Source organism: Bombina bombina, chromosome 6 (genome assembly GCF_027579735.1).
Source record: "Bombina bombina isolate aBomBom1 chromosome 6, aBomBom1.pri, whole genome shotgun sequence".
In the NCBI taxonomy this organism is placed as follows: domain Eukaryota; kingdom Metazoa; phylum Chordata; class Amphibia; order Anura; family Bombinatoridae; genus Bombina; species Bombina bombina.
Window position 1 is genome coordinate 414397938 of NC_069504.1, and position 13214 is coordinate 414411151.

Below are 13214 nucleotides of genomic sequence, written 5' to 3' on the forward strand. Positions count from 1 at the left end.
TAGTGTACAAGCAAAACCGCATATTATTTTTTTTTTTAAAGTATATATATATATACTATATATATTATAATAAATGGTTTATAATCCTACCTGGGGGTCTTCGGTTCCTCCGCCCCCTTCATTTCCTCTTTTGGCTGGGCTGTGACTTAGAGAGCAGTCTCTAAAAGTTTAACCCTTTTCATGGATAGATTAAAAAAAAAAAAAGATACACGTATACTTTTTAATGGCAAAGATTATATCTATGGCATTTGATTAGCTAAAGTTTACCATCACTTTAAGTGTAATCTATTCAATTTTAAGCTATAGCCGTGTTTTAGGATTTCTTTTTTTTTTTTAAGACACCATTGCAAACGTACAAAATTAACCCTTGTTTATATTCAAAGTGATTTTAAAGGGACAGCAAAGTCATAATTAAACTTTAATGATTCAGATAGAGCAAACCACTTTCCTATGTATTTGTATTGGCACATTTGCTTTATTCTCTTGGTATCTATTATTGAAGTATAAAGCTGTGTAGGCTGATAGGAGCTAAGGAGTGTGCACATGTCTATAGCAATCTATAGCAGCAGTGTTTTCAACTCTGTATCACATTGCTATAAACAACATTGCCAGATAGCTAAATACACATGCACATGCTCCTGAGCTCACCTAGAATTACTCTTTAACAAAGGATTCCAAGAGAACCAAGCAATGTCAAGCTTAAAATGTCAAGCTTTATCCAATCCATTTAAGTTTAATTTTGACTTTACTGTCCCAACCCTTTGAGTGCTAACGAAGGCTCAGAGCCGTCGCAAGCACTCACCTACCTTGAGAGCAATCTGGGGGCACCAATCAACTCCCACCTCAGCGATCGGGCCTGTATAGTGACAGGCATCGCGGGGCTTCCCGTTACATGCAGTGACGTCACGTGCAACTTTATTTAAAAATTACAATGGACAAGATAGAGAAAGGGGGCATGCTGCTTAGAAGCCTAACCTTTCCAACTGTATAAGTTTCGGGGTTAACATTTTTATTTTTAAATAGTAAAAAACTTAAATCCAGCTTAGCACTCAAAGGGTTATGCTTCTAGATTGCCCATAGATATTTGTAAAATTGAATTTGACAAGAAATATGTTTGTTTCTTTTGAATATTGGAGCTTGCTCAGCGGCTGATGTCTTGGATTCAGTGTCATAGTTCACAACTCTTTATACTGTAGGCTCTTCCTAAAATGTGTTGCTGTTTAAATGACTTAGAAATAATCCATTCTAATCATTCAACATAGATTAATTAAAGGAGCTGATGCTGCTGATTGCTTTCTTATCTACCGTTGAAAAGACTAACACATAACATATACACAGTAGCAATTTGGCAAGTACATGGACCACACCTGCAACTACCCAATACAATTATGTTCTTTGATTCTATTCACAAATTCCTGTTGATCTACATTTGTGACATAAGGGTTGGAGTGACACTGTCAGATAATCATGGCTTCAAGAGTATCTGAGCATAACAATCCTTCTACATATTGTCAGCAGCTGTGTGCTGAACATGCTAAAAAAAACATTTATCAGTGCTGACTCTGAACTACAATTTAACTGTTTTCTAAAAACTATTTTAAGATAAAGTGAATAGAAACCAAATAGAAGAACTGCGTTGAACTTGAGTTCAGTGGATAGATAACCACAAGAGTAATTTCTGTTCTTTATCAGATTCGCTTTAAAGCTTTTGAAATCTAACTCATGTTAATTACATGTAAATGCACACTATGCTTAGGTAGTAACATATTATATTAAAACAAATTATTATTCAAGAACACTATATAATATTTTTTTGCTTTATAAAATCATTCATTTCTTTGGATACAGAAAAGTTTTCAGACTTTAGACTCTAGTGCCGCATTTAAAGGGACAGTAAACACCTTGTAATTACAAGACATTTTTGTTGTGTTGCTATAGAATAAGATATCATTAAAGTCTTAGGGCCAGATTGCAGGTGGTGCATCATTTGTTTTTTTCCCGCTCGTGCTCTAACTGCACTCAAAGTAAAAAATGATTGCAGCCTCATTAGCGTGCGTATTACAAGTTGAAAGTAAAAAGTTAGCATGCAAGCGAAAGACTCAGACGCGCTAACTTCAGGACTTTGGATAACGCCACTGCACTAACTTCTCCTTATAGACTTCTATGGGGCGCGCTTAAAAAAATGAACAGTTATTGCTCGCATGCTAAACCAACACCGCCTTAGACCAACTGAGCTAAACCCAAAATGAGTTAGGAATACTTTAAATTCCTATGTTCTTCACATAGTAGATCATTTTATTATATATATATACAGTATATATATATATATATATATAAACAAGGGAGATGATCCCTGCGCTATGACACTGTAGTAATGGGAGACATATACTGTATGTGAATCACAATGACACAAAAGGGGTCAGTAGATTAATACAAAATACAGTCCAGCTGGTAGTCATAAAAGCACAGACGAATCCCAAATCCTCAATAATAGAAACAGGTGAATCAAGGTAGAAATTTCAACTATTTCCATTAAAAAAACATTAAAGCATATTAAATTGACATGAAACCCAAACATTTTCTCTCATGATTCAGATAGAGCATGTGATTTTAAACAACATTCTAATTTACTTCTATTATTAATGGTTCATTATTCTCTTGGTGTCTTTTGTTGAAAAGCAGGGACGTAAGGTTGGGAGCTGGCCCATTTCTGGAGCACTATATGGCAGCGGTTTGGCAAGAATGTTATCACTTTGCAAGAGCAATGGATGACAGCGCTATTTCCTGCCATGTAGTGCTCCAGATGCCTACCTAGGTATCTCTTCAACAAAGAATATCATGGGAACAAAGCAAATTTCATAATAGAAGCAAATAGGAAACTTTTTAAAATTGTAGGCTATGTCTGAATCTCAAAAGAAAATGTTTGGGTTTCATATCCCTTTAAGAGTGTATAAATATTCAGAAGACTATAGGAGTATGTATGACATGAAAGCACAAACTAATGTAATTGTTTATGTGGTTGTGCATGATAATTGTCAGATAGATATTATGCTTACTGTGACAATGCCATATACATACTAAGAGGCCTATTTATCGAATGATACGACAGTGCGGATCAGGTCCGACAGACATCGCTGAATGAGGAGAGCAATACACTCTCCGAATTCAGCATTGCACCAGCATCTCTTGTGAGCTGCTGGTGCAATGCCGCCCCCTGCAGACTCGCGGCCAATCAGCCGCCAGCAGGGGGTGTCAATCAACCCAATCATACTTGATCGGGTTGAATTGTGGCGATCTCTGTCCGCCTCATCAAGCAGGCGGACAGGGTTATGGAGCAGCGGGTCCGCAAGCTCCATTCGTAGCTTTATAAATGGGCCTCTATGTATTGTATTCTGTTGGCTAAAAAACAATGACAATTTGTTTAGTAATAATGATGCAAAGATTCTGATTATTTAAAATCATTTTTGCTAAAATCATTGTAATATAAACAGGTAATGGACATCAGCGCCCATTTATCAAAGCACAGAAGAACAAGGTTTCCAGCTAGGGAATGTGTCTGCTTGTGATCGCAGCTAATGCATAGATTCTGCTGCCTGCATTTGACATTGCAAAAGGAAATCCTTGTGAAGCTCTGCCCCCTGTTCGTGTAACCAATCAAGAGAGAGTAGGGTCTGTCAATCACTATGAACAAAAGTGCTTGGGGTGTTTTAAAGGGACAGGATAGTCAAAATTAAACGTTCATGATTTAGATAGGGCATGCAAATTTAAACAACTTTACAATTTACTTTTATCATTACATTTGCTTTCTTGTCTAGGTATCCTTTGTTAAAAGCTAAACCTAGGTAGACTCAAATGCTAATTTCTAAGTTCTTGAAGGCCGTCTCTTATCTTAGAGCATTTTGACAGTTTTTCACAGCTATATAGTCCTATTTCCTGTGTGCCATATAGATAACATCGTTCTCACTCCCGTGGAGTTATTTATGAGTCAGCACTGATTGGCTAAAATGCAAGTTTGTCAAAAGAACTGAAATAAGGGGGCAATTCGCAGATGCTTATATACAAGTTAATCACAGAAGTAAAAAGTATATTAATATAACAGTGTTTATTACGCAAAACTAGGTAATGGGTAATACAGCGATTATCTATCTTTTTAAATAGTAAACATTCTGGAGTAGACTGCCCCTTTAACTCTGAGGTTGGATAACCACTACTGCTTAAAGGGACACTAAACCCACATTTTTTCTTTCATGATTCAGATAGAGCATGCAATTTTAAGCAACTGTCTAATTTACTCCTATTATCAATTTTTCTTCGTTCTCTTGCTATCTTTATTTGAAAAAGAAGGCATCTAAGCTTTTTTTTGGTTTAGAACTCTGAACAGCACTTTTTTATTGGTGGATCGATTTATCCACCAATCAGCAAGAACAACCCAGGTTGTTCACCAAAAATGGTCCGGCATCTAAACTTACATTCTTAAATTTCAAATAAAGATTCCAAGAGAATAAAGAAAATTTGATAATAGGAGTAAATTGGAAAGATGTTTAAAATTTCATTCTCTATCTGAATCATGAAATAAAAAAATTGGGTTCAGTGTCCCTTTAACTTGCATAACCAGGCTCCAAAGCAGCCCCTGATGCATCAGCTACACACTTACACAATATGCTGCAACATCTGTTCATGGTAAAATATGACAATAATGAGCGTTGCCATTAAAAAATCACACATGAAGAAACCCTTAGCACACAATTAATATTGTTTGCATTTTATATGCTCTTAAAAATGCAGAAGGGCAGAATTCTATTGTTAAAAATAAATGACTTTTTCTAAAAGCAAAGAACCATCAGCAGTTACATTTTTTTTGCAAAGACCTTCATTTATATTATCAGTTAAATACCTTGTTACAGGGTAAACAATCATCTTTTTAAAAACTAGTCATATTTAAGCCTCATTTCATGCTCAAATGAACAAAGATTTTATTAGATTGTACAAATATATTTTGTTCCCCTACAGAACCCATTTTTAGCATTAAATTAATACAACTGAATTTTATTATAAATATTCAGATGTATTAAACATGTAGTGCTTCATTAATTATAATTTTACTGATTAGCTAACTTTTTCCATTTACTAAATAACTAGGCGATACCAATGAAATTAATTTTTAAAACCGTCTTGAAGCTGTTGGAAAAGAAGGATGCTCAAAATATGTTCTAGTATATATATCAGTAATTAACGTTTTCAAATATTTGTTTGCATATAAAGGGTTAAAGGTAAACTAAACCCATTTTTTTCTTTAATGGGTCAGACAGAACATGCAATTTTAAGCAACTTTCTAATTTACTCCTATTATCAATCTTTCTTCGTTCTCTTGCTATCTTTATTTAAAAAAGCAGGGAGGTAAAGCTTAGGAGCCAGCCCATTTTAGGTTCAGAACCCTGGATAGCACTTGCTTATTGGTGGCTACATTTAGTCACTATTAACCCCTTAATGACCGGACCATTTTTCAATTTTCTTACCCTTAATGACAATGGCTATTTTTACATTTCTGCAGTGTTTGCGTTTAGCTGTAATTTTCCTCTTACTCGTTTACTGTACCCACACATATTATATACCGTTTTTCTCGTCATTAAATGGACTTTCTAAAGATACCATTATTTTCATCATATCTTATAATTTACTAAAAAAAAATGATAAAATATGAGGAAAAAATGGAAAAAAACACACTTTTTCTAACTTTGACCCCCAAAATCTGTTACACATCTACAACCACCAAAAAACACCCATGCTAAATAGTTTCTAAATTTTGTCCTGAGTTTAGAAATACCCAATGTTTACATGTTCTTTGCTTTTTTTTGCAATTTATGGGGCAATAAATACAAGTAGCACTTTGCTATTTCCAAACCACTTTTTTTCAAAATTAGCGATAGTTACTTTGGAACCCTGATATCTGTCAGGAATACCTGAATATCCCTTGACATGTATATATTTTGTTTTAGAAGACATCCCAAAGTATTGATCTAGGCCCATTTTGGTATATTTCATGCCACCATTTCACCGCCAAATGCGATAAAAAAAAAAAAAAAAAAGTTCACTTTTTCACAAATTTTGTCACAAACTTTAGGTTTCCCACTGAAATTATTTACAAACAGCTTCTGCAATTATGGCACAAATGGTTGTAAATGCTTCTCTGGGATCCCCTTTGTTCAGAAATAACAGACTTATATGGCTTTGTGGTTGCTTTTTGGTAATTAGAAGGCCGCTAAATGCCGCTGCGCACCACACATGTTTTATGCCCAGGAGTGAAGGGGTTAATTAGGGAGCTTGTAGGGAGCTTGTAGGGTTAATTTTAGCTTTAGTGTAGTGTAGTAGACAACTCCAAGTATTGATCTAGGCCCATTTTGGTATATTTTATGCCACCATTTCACCGCCAAATGCAAGCAAATAAAAAAAAAAACTTTACATTTTTCACAATTTTAGGTTTCTCACTGAAATTATTTACAAACAGCTTGTGCTATTATGGCAGAAATTGTTGTAAAAGCTTCTCTGGGATCCCCTTTGTTCAGAAATAGCAGACTTATATGGCTTTGGCGTTGCTTTTTGGTAATTAGAAGGCCGCTAAATGCTGCTGCGCACCACACGTGAATTATGCCCAGCAGTGAAGGGGTTAAATTAGGTAGCTTGTAGGGAGCTTGCAGGGTTAATTTTAGAGATCAGCCTCCCACCTGACACATCCCACCCCCTGATCCCTCCCAAACAGCTCTCTTCCCTCCCCCACCCCACAATTGTTACCGCCATCTTAAGTACTGGCAGAAAGTCTGCCAGTACTAAATAAAAGAGTTTTTTTTTTTTTTTTAAATAAAAATTATAAAATATTTTAGTTGTGGTGGACCCCTGCCTTAGCACCAACCTCCCTGATCCCCCCTCCAGCTCTCTAACCCTCTCCCCTACCTAATTACCGCCATCTTGGGTACTGGCAGCTGTCTGCCAGTACCCAGTTTGGCCCCACTGGCCAAACTATTTAAATTGTATTTATAACTTTTATTTGTATTTTTTATACAAATTTATTTCTGTAGTGTAGCAGCCCCCCCACAATACCCCCACCCCCTCCCCCTCCCAGATCCTTTTATATGTAAAAAAAAAAAAAAAAATTTTACTTTTTTTTTTTAACTTTTTTTTCCCCCTTCCTTCATTGGTGTCAGTGTGGTAATGCGCGCACGTGCACGCGCGCGCACACGCTCCCTCCTCCCACTGGGCAAAGGCACCATCGGCACCATCACTACCGGTGCAGAGAGGGCCACAGAGTGGCTCTCTCTGCATCGGAGGCTTGTAAAGGGGTATTGCAGGATGCCTCCATATCGAGGCATCACTGCAATACCCTCAGAGCTGCTGGAAGTGATTGTGATCACTTCCAGCACTCTGTTAGACAACTGACGTACCAGGTACGTCCATTGTCATTAACTGCTTGTTAATGCATGACGTACCTGGTACGTCAGTTGTCATTAAGGGGTTAAAGGGACATTGAACCCAATTTTTTTTCTTTCATGATTTAGATAGAGCATGACATTTTAAGCAACTTTCAAATTTACTCCTATTATCAAATTTTCTTCATTCTCTTGGTATCTTTATTTGAAATGCAAGAATGTAAGTTTTTTTGGTGAACAACCTGGGTTGTCCTTGCTGATTGGTGGATAAATTCATCTACCAATAAAAAAGTGCTGTCCAGAGTCATGAAACAAAAAAAAAACTTAGATGTCTTCTTTTTTAAATAAAGATAGCAAGAGAACGAAGAAAAATTGATAATAGGAGTAAATTAGAAAGTTGCTTAAAATCGCATGCTCTATCTGAATCACAAAAGAAAAAAATTGGGTTCAGTGACCCTTTAAGTAAGCGTAACCCAGGTTCTGAACCAAAAATGGGCCGGCTCCTAAGATTTACATTCCTGCTTTGTAAATAAAGATAGCAAAAAAAAAAAAATTGGTAATAGGAGTAAATGAGCATATTGCTTAAAATCGCATGCTCTATATGAATCATGACAGAAAAAATGTGGGTTTAGTGTCCCTTTAAGTAAAAGCTCTGAAAATAAACTATTAAGTGCTTATCTATGTACAACCTGGGACTTCATACTAGCTCACAGGGAACACTCTCACAGAAAAAGTCAGTTTATTCAGCACAGGAGCATCCATTTTTTACAAATACTGTAATACAATTTTAGAAACATAATACTCTTCAGATAAAACAGAAATGTTTTGAGTATCATGCACCTTTAAGCACTGCATTGCAAAAGATGTGAATATATTAAATAAAGGGTTTAAACACAATAAAAAAAGGCATTTTTAACCATTTTTTTTAAAAATGTTGTTTGCAGTTCAGGAATATACACCTTGAAAAGTTTCTTTAGTATTGTTTACCCTATCTCCTTTATAGTAACCAGTTAGGAAATAAATTAGTTTCTACACAGATTAAATGATCACTGTTTAGAATGTTACATTGCAGAAATAAAGGCTCATAACACAAAGGACTAGATTACAAGTGGATCGTTATTTATCGCTTTCATGAAAGCGATATTAGCGTTCCACTTTGTAATACCAGTGCATGATAAAGTTTGCCACAATGCGAACACAAGCTCACATTTGCATTGCTAGGAAGCATTGCGCTCATGAGAGCGAGCTTCCATAGGTTCCTATGGGAACCTCATTCTGATGCGGTCACAGACCTCCAGCAAGAGGGTAAGTCGTGCAGTGATGGACATCAATCAAATATATATGTATATGCTGATATACATAAATATTTATGTATTAATATGTGTATATTAAGCATATACATATATATTCATTGGGAACACATAGTTCCCATTGACTGCAATGGAAAGGCACATCCCACTCTCACCAACTTTAACCACAAAATACTGCCGAGTGCAGTAATTATATTAAAAAAAAAAGATGCTGACATCTTTTTTTTATTTTCTTTATAAACTACACTAGACAGTATTTTGGGTGCTTTTGGGGCAGATTTATAAAATTAACCAGAGATTCGATCTCTGGTTAATTTTATAAGCACTAATTGCTTGCGGCAGCAATAACCAGCCACTTGTAATGGCTGGTTAATTTGCCCGTTTGTTGCGGGAGCGGGATAATTTAGCACTTCACAATCTAGCCCAAAATGTCTGACTTTGTTACTCTTAACCTATAATAATGCTGGATTTTAAGCAACAGCAGTGAGTGAATGTGAATTAGTAACTCTGATATTGGCTCCTCCTTTTCCACATTTGAAATATGTTGATATTAGTGGTCCAGGATCACAATTGTTATTGAATTAGAATGTTGTAAGGTTCAAAAAACTGTACAACTGTTTAGAGATAAATTACTTGAAAAGCAAACAAATTAAATAATAAAAGTACATTGTAAAGTTTTGTTGCTTTAGTTTTTTTAAATACACACAATTAAGCATACTTTGGGAAATAAAATGTTGAGTTTCACGCCACTTTATTAATACATTTGGGGCTTAGGGGTATATTTATTAATGTGCGAGCAGACATGATACGAAGTAGCGTATCATGTCCGCCGCACATCGATAAATGCAGACACCATACGCTGTTGGCATTTATCATTGCACCAGCAGTTATTGTGAACTGCTGGTGCAATGCCCCCCTGATGCAGATTTGCAGCCAATCGGCCGCTAGCAGGGGGTGTCAATCAACCGGATCGTATTCGATCGGGTTGATTTCTGCCCGCGGCCTCAGAGCAGGCGGACAAGTTATGGAGCAGTGGTCTTTAGAGCTTGATAAATTGGCCCCTTAGTCTCCTTTAAAGGGATATGAAAGTAAAATTTTAACTTTCATGATCTAAATAGAGCAGTTGTATGGGACTTTTCAATTTACTTCTATTTTCAAATCCACTTCTTTTTTCCGTTATCCTTTGTTGAAAAGCACTAGGCTCAGGAGTAGCAGTACACTACTGGGAGCTAGTTGGCATGGCAGCCATGTGCCCCTTGTCATCAGCTCACCAGCTCAATTAGATCCTAGTAGTTTATTGCTGTTCTGGAACTGACTTTAAATATGTGTTTAACGCTTTAGCAGGGGTTAAACACATAGGGCTTGATCACAATCTATTGTTTTATCATTATTTTCATGTAAACGGAAGCTGATGTTCCCTTTTCAATGTTCACTTGATCACATCAGACACATTTTTTTCATTTCCAGTTTGCTGAATAATGGTCCTCTATCTAACACCGCCAGTCCTCTTTGGCTGATCACAATCCAATTCTCAATAATGAGGGACATATTTATGGAGCCTTCGCTTATGGAATTCCATGATAAACACAGGGACAACAAAAGGTTTTAGAATGGAACACTAGTTTTGCTCATGGGCAAAACACAATGAAGTCACCCCGACATACTGCAGGACCTTTGGTCACCGAACAGATACAAATATCACCTGCTCAATCAATAATACAATAAATAGTGGTAATCCCCATACACTCTAGAAAACAATTCAATGTATTAACCTAACCAATAAAGCACTTAACAATCTCGCTCCCAACTATGTATCCTCCCTCATCTCTACATACTCCCAAAGCCATCTTCTTGGATCAACCTCTGACCTACGTCTTTCCACTCCTATTATCTTTATGTCCCTCTCACGCCTCCAAGACTTCTAACGTGTTGCTCCTGTCCTCTGGAACTATTTACCCCACTTCATCAGACTGTCTCCAACCTTGTATAGCTTCAGAGGATCTTTGAAAATCCACCTATTCAGTGAGGCTTTCCATCTCTCTGTTTTTCACCCTACCCAAAATAAATCTTGAATGGCCTGCCTCGCTGTGGCAACTACAATCCACGTGACAGTCTACCCCCAACCTTATGTCTCTGAACCCCCAACCTGTAGATTGTAAGCTGTTGGGGGCAGCACCCTTCTCCTGTACTAGTTTTGTTTAGTCTGTTATGTATTTGTATCTTATTACAAATCTTTCATTGTATACCCTTATCTCAGTACCCAGCGCTAAGGAAGTTGGCAGCATTATACATATAAATGATGATAATAATAGTAATAATAATAGTAAGCACATTTAAACTAATAAGCATTAGCCAAATCAATAACCCAACAAGTGCATATGCCCACAATACCAATAATGTCCTGTTCAAATCCCTTAAAAAGGCAAACACCCATATCTCTATGGTTTTAGAACACAACAGTTGAAATGCACATATTAGCGGTACGACACACAAACTGTGATGTAATTAGTAAACACAAAAAGAAAATCACCATTTTGTTTGCCCTTAATCCTGTACATTTGGTCTCCAAAACCAAAGACTAACAAGGCAGGGTAAAGATGTTGTGTGTTGTTTTCAGGAGGTAACAATTTGGATTTTAAGGTATATTAATACTTTGGGATTGTGATCACTGAAAAACACACTGCAATACCGGTAAAAAACTCATTATATGCTAAAAACAAGTGCAAGACTCTGATCAACCCCATAGTTATATGCAAGAAACAGTGCAGTAATAAAATGCTCTAGCACATCACAGGCTTCCTTGTTGCACTTGTATGTCTCTTTATGCCTTAAAAACAACAAGATAAAGAGATAGTGCAAAAAGATTTTTTAAACTAACTGTATAGCATTTATTTCAAAGCCAATATGTTGTAATGAACTGACAAATCAGGTGCAACAAATTAGATGTTGCTATACAAGCCTTTTGTATCAGAAATACTAATAATCCCTTGTGTAATTTACTAGGTAAGAAAAATCTTTTATTCAGATGTACACACCCACTTATCTATAAACAGTACAGATGCATAAGCTATATTATAAACCAATTCTAATGTAATCCTCAATATGTATAATTATGTGTAGTAAAAATAAGTTGAAATGTACATATATATATATATATATATATATATATATATGTATGTGTGTATGCAAATATATATATATATATATATATATATATATATATATATATATATATATATATATATTATATAGTTTTTAATATAAGTGATTAGATATACACAATTTTACAGCTCAGTGTTACAGCAAGATAAAAATATGGCATTGAAATGTCATGTTAAGCTGCAACACTATTAAAAATTGTTGCTGACATCAAACTACAAAACATTTTTGAAACCATAGTTAAAAAAAACACCAAAGTATCTTACCCCTTCGATTGGCATTCTGGCCTTAGGGAACAGCCTGTAATAAGAATCATTCTTTTCTTTGTGTTCTCTATTCCTCTTAAAGGATTCTTGGCCAAAAAGACCCCCCACTCTTCGTAAGGAATTTTTTCTCATAACACTTTGCCCACCTCTTATGCCATCCAATAGTCGTACCAAGAGCAAGTTGGTTGGCAGCTCTTCAATGCTGCAAAATACTGGCGTCCTGCATTCAGGGCACCTCAATTCCTTCCTTGCTTTGAATAACCTCTGCAGGCAGGGTTGGCAGAAAGTATGCTGGCAGGGCAACACCTTGGCTGTAACATCAAGCTTTCCAAGGCAAACTGGGCACACCAGCAAGTCAAGAACAAATAAATCATCCATCTTATTGAAGAAATTCAGCTGAACCAAATGGATCAAAATTGCATAGTGAAGTTACTAAAATAAAATAAAAAAGACATTACTTATGAGTCAGGGGAAAGCTTTATCTTTAAAGCAATCAAAGAAACAAAAATGTGAAGCAGAATTAAACCCTGGAAACATTAAAGAGCAATGCATCATCAGACAGTTTGCAGATGTGCACCTTAGTTTTTCAGCCCAGTATCAAGTGAGTCATTTGTGATTCACAAATACAATAGAATAAAATGCAGTGTTCTCATTACTTGGCTGTCAGAACCGAGCAGAATTTTAAAAGAATGGGAAGAATAAAGTGCAAAGGATATTTCTAAGAAGGGATTCAGAAATATTGACCATGCCATCTATGTTTTGAAAAAGACTCAGTGTATTTGCAATTCAGTTATTGATCAGTGAATCAGAAAGCCAAATAAAGGGAAGCTAATGCTTTTAAATCATAAAACCAAGATCTTTAGATATTTCTATAAATGTGGTTTATAAAGTATATCAATTTTTAAATAAATAAATACACATACACTCACATATTTCTAATACTGGGTATGACCCTTTTTACTCCTAGAACAGCCAGAATTCTTTGTGGCACCTGAAACAGTCCTTAGAAATTCTAGTCCATGTTAACATGATAACATTGTGCAGTTGCTGCAGATTTG

The 13214-nt window shown here is 35.9% G+C and overlaps 1 protein-coding gene across 1 annotated transcript in view; it reads right to left on the reverse strand.

Annotated features, from left to right (window-relative positions):
• The window catches only part of SH3RF2 (SH3 domain containing ring finger 2), a 311164-nt gene extending 298630 nt beyond the window's left edge, over positions 1-12534 (reverse strand). The window contains exon 1 of the mRNA XM_053719846.1: positions 12157-12534. Coding sequence (XP_053575821.1) covers positions 12157-12534 — 378 coding nt within the window. The remainder of the gene's footprint in view (positions 1-12156) is intronic.
• Between the last annotated feature and the right edge of the window lie 680 nt (positions 12535-13214).